The 8373-nt window shown below is 42.6% G+C and overlaps 1 protein-coding gene across 1 annotated transcript in view; it reads left to right on the forward strand.

Moving 5' to 3' along the window:
• LOC108572725 (Down syndrome cell adhesion molecule-like protein Dscam2) overlaps positions 1–8165 on the forward strand; it is a 110204-nt gene extending 102039 nt beyond the window's left edge. Inside the window, exons 17-24 of the mRNA XM_017935001.1 lie at positions 587–856; positions 1048–1502; positions 1724–1997; positions 2082–2240; positions 3796–3950; positions 6951–7170; positions 7632–7722; positions 7831–8165. Of these exons, the coding sequence (XP_017790490.1) occupies positions 587–856; positions 1048–1502; positions 1724–1997; positions 2082–2240; positions 3796–3950; positions 6951–7170; positions 7632–7722; positions 7831–8095 (1889 nt within the window). The 3' untranslated portion in view covers positions 8096–8165. The remainder of the gene's footprint in view (positions 1–586; positions 857–1047; positions 1503–1723; positions 1998–2081; positions 2241–3795; positions 3951–6950; positions 7171–7631; positions 7723–7830) is intronic.
• The last annotated feature ends 208 nt before the right edge of the window (positions 8166–8373 follow it).

The raw sequence follows: 8373 nt of genomic DNA on the forward strand, positions 1-8373 counted from the left end.
CTGTGTGCTTTAACCCTTTCATTGATGTTGGGCGCTTTGAAAATCTACCGACACTGTACAGTTCGCGCCTTTTAAATTTGATCCTTAATTTCATCTTATGCTTCTATCTTAACTTAACAAAACAAATGTTTAAACGATACAGAAAGATTTTGCAGCCACGGTTGGACATCTACTGCACGTCACACGTATTACGTACTAAAATCTGCCGCAGCGAAAGATCAGCGCTCTTCGTATTCATATTACTTATTTTGCAAATTTAAAACAATTTGACTAACGAAATATGTACTATGACTATTAACGCCATACCTCAATCGTACACAGCCAGAGCTTTACTTTCGAGTTGCCAGCAGTCGAAGGGTTAAAGACCGCGGAAACCGCCGCGTCGTAGCGCGAGAATCTTCTTCGGAAAGCTTAGGCTACCTAGCTTTGGGTCAATTTTTAGTTTCGAGCGAGCGATCGATGAAGGCGAAAATGAAAGATCTGCGTGGGCAACAAACTTTACGTTACACTTCGTGCGAATTTTAGAATAATTTTCTCGTTAGAAAGAATCAACGATTTGATCATTTTCATGTGTTCCAACGTACAGTTCGAGCAGCGATATACTCGTTCGGCGCGGTACTAGTCGTCCCATGGAAACAGAACGTGACATTACCATGTCAGAGCGTTGGCAACCCCGAAGCGTCAGTCACATGGAAACAATGGGGCCAGGTGGTGAAAGCATCCAGTAGGGTGTCTCTGCTACCGGAAGGCTCGCTGCAGATCACGGATCTTCACCGAGAGGACAGCGGAAATTACACGTGCTACGTGAAGAATCGCCATGGATCCGATCAGATCACGCATCGTTTAACCGTGCAAGGTGGTAGACAGTTCAATTTAAAACTATTCTCCTTGGAAAAACGGAACGACCGTGGTAGCGTTTTAAATGATTCTTCTACAATCTTCTGGTGAATGAAAATTGCCCTAGTTTTAGAACACCCACGGCGTGAATTTACAGGAAAATTGCGGGGGAACACGTGTGATAATTTGATTTTACCATGCTTTTCGCAGTTCCACCGGCGGCACCGTTGCTTCACGCAACAAGCGCGACCAGTAATTCGATCAACGTCCAATGGAAGAACGGGGACGACGGTGGTGCACCGATCAGAGGTTACATCCTTCATTATAAACGCGAATCGGGCGAATGGGAGGAGGTGAAAGTCTCCCATAAGATCAACAGTTTCGTGTTGTCGCGGCTGTGGTGTGGGAACGACTATCAGATGTATCTGACGGCGTACAATCGGATCGGTATGGGTTCACCCAGCGAGATCGTGAAAGCGACGACGAAAGGATCGAAGCCGGACGACACTCCTAGCAACGGTGATAAATTCGTAACGGTGAACGTTTCCTGGATCACTCTTCATCTGAGCATGTGGAACGACGGTGGTTGTCCTATCACGTACTTCGAGCTCGAGTACAGGAAGAACGGTGAAGACATTTGGACGTTGGTATCGAATAACATCGAGGTATTGAAAAAAACGAAACAAAAAAATGATTAACGCAAGTCTTTATGTTCCTCTTATTTTTTCTCCCCCGATTGCACGTTCGATACGCGATAACAGTTCTAAACGATCCTCCTCGCGATGTAAATTCGTTGCCCGCTGGTTAGGTCTACCGATAATTGCTCGAGGAACGACCGTCGATTTCCCTCGATATTACAGTAATAGCCGGAGCATTCGTTGTTCAGGTACAAAAGACGTACACGCTCAGCGAGTTGCAATCTGGAACGACCTACGACATCCGAATAAGGGCGCACAATAACGCCGGTTTCTCGGTCGCTGAGTATAGGATAACGACTCAGCAACCTCACACCAGCAGCACAGTGCCAGCTGTCGAGATCGATCACTACATTCCTCAGCACACGTCCGTTTACTCGGATTTAAAGCTGATTATCCCGCTGATACTAAGCTCGATGGCGATTATCGCCGCCGCCGGTGCTGTGTTCTATTGTTTCCGGAAACGTTAGTAGAGTGTGCCTGATCCGCGTCTATGGTTCACGTGAATAACCATCGGGTGCATGTAACGATTGATGACGATGACCGTAGGTCCATTTATAGGGGAGATCGCGAGTTTGCACGACGCCCAGACTGCCGCCGCCTTAGACAATAAGCAGAACATGGAGCAACGTGAACAGTATTACGCGACCGTGAGGAAACCGCTACGATCGCCTATACACGAGATGGCTACCTTGGAAAAAATTCCAGGTACTTGGAGAAGGGAGAACCGTGAGATCTGGCTACTTTGTTTAATCGGCTGATTAACTCTTTCGTTGTTGGGAGCAAACGAACCTTGTCGACTTTCGTTGATTCTTTTTATACTACGCACTGTCGTGTAACCTTCTTGGCTAATTTTAAATTGTTTTGGAGGTGAAAGAAGCGAGGAGTGCAAATTCTGTCTAATTTCGTTTTTGAGAAGAAGTACACCTTGTCGATACGTTCATTTTTAATTATTTCTAAGGCAAAAGAAGTGAAGAGTGCAAATTCTGTCTAATTTCGTTTTTGAGAAGAAGTACACCTTGTCGATACGTTCATTTTTAATTATTTCTAAGGCAAAAGAAGTGAAGAGTGCAAATTCTGTCTAATTTCGTTTTCAAGAAGAAATAAACCTTGTCGACATGTCAATTTTTCATTATTTCTAAGGCAAAAGAAGTGAAGAGTGCAAATTCGGTCTAATTTCGTTTTCAAGAAGAAATAAACCTTGTCGACATGTCAATTTTTCATTATTTCTAAGGCAAAAGAAGTGAAGAGTGCAAATTCGGTCTAATTTCGTTTTCAAGAAGAAATAAACCTTGTCAATACGTTCATTTTTAATTATTTCTAAGGCAAAAGAAGTGAAGAGTGCAAATTCTGTCTAATTTCGTTTTTAAGAAGAAATAAACCTTGTCGACATGTCAATTTTTAATTGTTTCCAAGGCAAAAGAAGCGAAGACTGCAAATTCTACCTAATTTCGTTTTTGAGAAAAAATAAACCTTGTCAATACGTTCATTTTTAATTATTTCTAAGGCAAAAGAAGTGAAGACTGCAAATTCTACCTAATTTCGTTTTTCAGAAGAAGTACACCTTGTCGATACGTTCATTTTTAATTATTTCTAGTGCAAAATAAGCGAAGAGTGCAAATTCTGCCTGTGCTCGCAGCTAATTTCGTTTTTGAGAAGAAATAAACCGTGTCAATACGTTAATTTTTAATTATTTCTAAGGCAAAAGAAGTGAAAAGTACAAATTCGGTCTAATTTCGTTTTTGAGAAGAAGTACACCTTGTCGATACGTTCATTTTTAATTATTTCTAAGACAAAAGAAGCGAAGAGTGCAAATTCGTTTTTGAGAAGAAGTACACCTTGTCGATACGTTCATTTTTAATTATTTCTAAGACAAAAGAAGCGAAGAGTGCAAATTCGTTTTTGAGAAGAAATAAACCGTGTCAATACGTTCATTTTTAATTATTTCTAAGGCAAAAGAAGTGAAAAGTACAAATTCTGTCTAATTTCGTTTTCGAGAAGAAGTAAACCTTGTCAATACGTTCATTTTTAATTATTTCTAAGGCAAAAGAAGTGAAGAGTGCAAATTCGTTTTTGAGAAGAAATAAACCTTGTCGATACGTCGATTTCAAGTTGTTCCTAAAACAAAGCAAACGAATAACCTACGCTCTATCCGCGCCCGTATCCGTAGTTCTAACGACGAAAGAGTTAAAACGGCTTCACCTAAATAAACAAGAATTCCAGTGTAAAGTGTACGACGAAACGGATTGAAAAATGGTTGCAGAATACTCGGAGGACATCTATCCGTACGCGACCTTCCAGCTGGAGGAGAGCGTGCCACCGGGAGGTGATAGCCGATGTAATTCCGCAGCGCCACTTCAGACCTTCGTCTATCACGATCCTCGTCTGTCCACCGCCGACACTCTTCAATTACGAGAGGTATCGTCCGACGTTCAGTTTGCTTTTGTCATTCACCATCGCTTTCCACCATTCGCCTATCGTGTCTGTTTCACCGAGCCAATGGGAGAACACACTTGCGCACACCGCATGCCTCCTCCACACTCCATTACCTCCGGATCACTATGTGCAATTGTTTCAGATAAAAGTTTCTACGTAACCCGTGTCTGTCTCTGTGCGTGTGTCCCATCTGAATTTAATAACATCGAACTGTAACAAAGCGTGATAAGCAATTGCTCGCGGTTGGAAAATCGACGACAATTCTGCTCGCTTACGTTCGAGCGCGCTTGCAATTTTCGTTAACAGGTGTAAAATTGTAGAGAATCGGTGGAAACAATTTTGTCGATTGGACGAAAATTAGAACGTACAAACTTTTATCTCTTATCAATTAAAATGAGCCCCGATACAGAGCTTCGCTGTCCCAGCCGCCCATCGTCACTGTATATCTTCCCGAAAACAATCGAGACAGAGCGTCAGAAAAAAAAAAGAGAAAGATATATCCATAGCAATCAGCAGAAAAGGGAAACTGTACAAATCCTGCTTCAGCATGTTGCATCGAGTTTTTCAAAGCGCGTTACGCACAGTCTCCCCCAGTCGCATTTGCGCGCGTGCACATCCGGCTTGGCTAGAACCGGGAACGTTTTAGAGATTGTCTCTGGCACGAAAGAATTGTTTGTACAATTTTGTTTGTCTGTCTTGTTTTTTTTTTTTTTTTTTTTTTTTTTCAACCCGCCGCGAGAACCGATCGCGAAATTCGAGAAACGAACAGCTACCGTGCGCTTAACGCGGAGAAAAATGGGCGGGAAAACGACCGATGACGGAAAAAAAAAAAAATGTATGATTTAACGAGAGAAACGTGCCCTGTAGAGAATCGCGGCGCGGAATCGAGTAGAACAGATGTGCATCATAGAGAATCGATCATTGTGACTGCTGGTCCCACCTTGCTTCGTTTCGCATCTGTCCTGATCAAGTCCATCGAGGAAACCGCAACACCGATGCAAACGATACATCTCTTACATGTACTATATTCGCCATTCTACACATCTCTCGCCAAAAGTATTGTCATAATAGCTCGTCTAGCTGTAGAATAAGAAAGCATACACTTTTTGTCGAAACGTTTGATTATCGTACGGCAGTCGGTACGTAGAGGAAAAGACAGTAGTATTAGGTTGGTGCAAGTGAAACGTCGTTTTTTCGAGAATTGAAAGTTGCCGGGTTGATAGTGTGTGTTAAAATTTTTGGAAGAATTTGCTGCAGAACGCTTAACTCATAATACATTGACGCGATGAATAACTGGGATATTCGCGGAATTTCTTCTATATAAGTTTGAATTTGGAAAAACTGCGGTGAAAATTAGCGAAAATATAAATTTAGTATTTAAAGAAGATTATGTAAATGTTGAGACGTTTCAACGTTGGGGTGCAAAATTTGAAGATTGGTGACTTATTGGAAAATGAATTTTTATGGAAATTACAACGTTTTAAAAATTATTGCAAACAATCCACGGTAAAAGATATGAAATTTTTCCACGTCCTTTCTTACTCCGAAATGAGGGCACCGTGAAAGTAGCATTGAAAGAATTTCTTAATTCAAAGACGAACAATTTTAATCGCCGAGGAAAGTGTATAGAATCGCGTAGAAATAATTTTTCTAAATTTGTATCTAAAGTTTCGTTTGAAAAAAAAACGACGTTTCACATGCACCAACCTAATATAAATCGTGACCGTTCAAGATCAGTGCCATTCGATCTCGTCTAACCCGACTAATCAGACAATTCCGAAAGCGTACACTGTATATACATACATAGAACATGATAAAAAAATATCATAAATCATAGATCAATATCAATCTACTATCAATTGAACGATTCACCTTTGTGATCGATAACAATCGTATTCAGGGCACAACGCCTTGTATAGGTATAGTCGGTGGAAGCGATATAGCGAAGTCGTAAAATCAGTCAGGCGTCAAAATCACGTAATCTGAATGCTAAAACAGCAATTCGAGGGAAATAAGGAGCACGAGCCTCGCTCAGAGCCGTTCGATACCAACTCGGAATTGGTTCCTCCATTGCAGTATTAGAAAATTTGTCTGCACCTTAATTAGTCACAGCTACAGGTTAATTTTTGCCAATATGGAAATTACTATTACCAAGGAGAAGGCAATAAAGGGTTAAAAAATTATATATAGAAAGTTTAAATATCAATTCACAATTGACGAACGGTCCTGGATGCGGCTGCATCAATACTTTAACACGTTGACTGCCACGTTGCTCACCTGTGACCAGAGATTGTTTCTTCGGTGAAAAAGTAAAAATTAAAAATTTCGCACGTCGTAGCTAACTGCACATTATTTTGAATTAAAAAAATAATAATAAAGCATAATATAATACTATGCTTAGAATAATGAAAATTTTCTTCTGGCCCCCTGAGCGAAACATGTAAATCTAGCGTGGCAGTCAACGTGTTAACCTTCGGACGACGGATGCTGGGTCATCGCTGACCCGGCCTCTAAATGTCCCTTGTTTCAACCAACTTTCGAAACAGAGTCACGACTCTCCTCTCCTCGAATCATATCATGATTAAAATGATGAACATTTTTATATTTGTACAATTTAGTAAAATGAAGAAACGTGGTTTCTTCTGCATACGAAAAAGATTCCAGGTAGTATTGTGTCACATTTGACCGAAAAACGCGATCCACTCTCCAAAACTTAATTTATGACCTCGCTGTATCGCTTCCACCAACTATACGCGCACATTCGTCGGAATCGATGGCTCTGATCTACGCAGAGTCTCTAGATCTACGAAAGCACGAACGCCGTTGAACAGCGACCCGTTTCACGAAGGGCTGTGATGGGCGAGGAATTTCGTTTTCGACGCGTGTAGTAAAGAAAAGAAAAAGAAAAAGATCGGTGTAGCGCGTGTCCTCGTTTCCTCGTGCGATGTGCCAATTCATCGAACCAATTCCGTCTGATTGCAGTCGGATTGCAACCGGTACACTAAGGTGCGCGGAGGCCGTTCGTCCTCTGCGCCGTTGCACAAAACGCACAAGGTCAGTCAGGGCAAGTCCGAGTCGGAGGAATACGACACCCTGGGCTCGGATAGCGACACGGAAGTCGGGACCAGCAGCCGAACCGAGTCTTCCAATCACCTCGTCGATTCGCACCACTCGGTGTCTGCGGCCGACTCGCGTGTCCACAGTATGCAAACTAAAAAAGAACTCTCTTTCATCCTTTCTATTCGGTTTACGCCTCTTGTTTCGTTCCTCCACTCTCTCGTTCGTTTGATCCTTCCAAACCAGCCGTGTACCACGCTACTCGACGTTGAATCAAAAAGCTCACCTTCAACCCCGAAATGAACATTTTTCGGGGGTGAAGAACGAAACGAGAGAGAGAGAGAGAGGGGGTCGAGAAGCGTCCGACTGGTATTTTCTATTATCCATGCACCATGCGATACCACAGAACCTCCGTTCCCCGTTGCCTGTCTATTATACGTTCGTTTTAGTATGCACCGAAACATGTGATCGAGTATTTCACGCTTGTTTGTTGTCGTCATGAAACGTCGGAACGGAATCACGGAGGTTTTTTCTACCGTTAAAAAATCGAAGAAACCTGGCAAAAATCGTGGAGAAAAAAAAAAAGATTCTATTCTGTGATTACAGACTTCCTGTACCATGGACCAGAATCTAGCACGTCTACAGAACCCTCACCGATTTTTGAGAGAAAATCGTTTCCTGGAAGGGGAAGATCCAAGTAAGATAATTCCCTTCTTCTTCTCTATTCGATCTGTCTGTCAGCGTGAGAGTGGCAGAGTTTCGTAGTAGAATAAAAGATGATTAATGGTTCTCGTTGTTCTAAAAGGATGTTACAGCTGGCGCGTCATACCAGCGAGGAGACCCGTTCCAACTTCGGCCCAATCTCCGGGCTTGGCAATTCCAAGCACCAGTCGAGCAATTCCTGTTCCAATCGGGACCAGGAGCGTGACGGATCAGGGAACCTGTTCGTCCCCAAGCTGGACCCACCCACGGGCTTCTCCGACGCGTTTGAGCTAAGCGAGGCGGAATGCGACCTCGATCGCGGCCACAGTAGCCAACGAAACGTCCGTGACTTCGTAATCGCGGTGTAAATAAATTTGAGAAAATGCTGGAAAATTATGTAGAACCTTTACGGTGAACTTCCACGATGCTGTGCGAAAACTGCGGAACGAACGAATACAAAACCCCAATTTCAATCCTAATCTCGATGTAAAGAAGAAGAAGGAGAAGAAGAAAAAGAGAATAACACACCACCGTGGTCCGTCTTTCGTTAATTATCCAAATTGGCCCGATTCATCGGCGGGCCAATCAACGAGATACGTGAAGCCCCTGTTCGTGTTCCTTGGCCTACGTCGATAGGAAAACGAGG

Source organism: Habropoda laboriosa, unplaced genomic scaffold (genome assembly GCF_001263275.1).
Source record: "Habropoda laboriosa isolate 0110345459 unplaced genomic scaffold, ASM126327v1 scaffold22, whole genome shotgun sequence".
In the NCBI taxonomy this organism is placed as follows: domain Eukaryota; kingdom Metazoa; phylum Arthropoda; class Insecta; order Hymenoptera; family Apidae; genus Habropoda; species Habropoda laboriosa.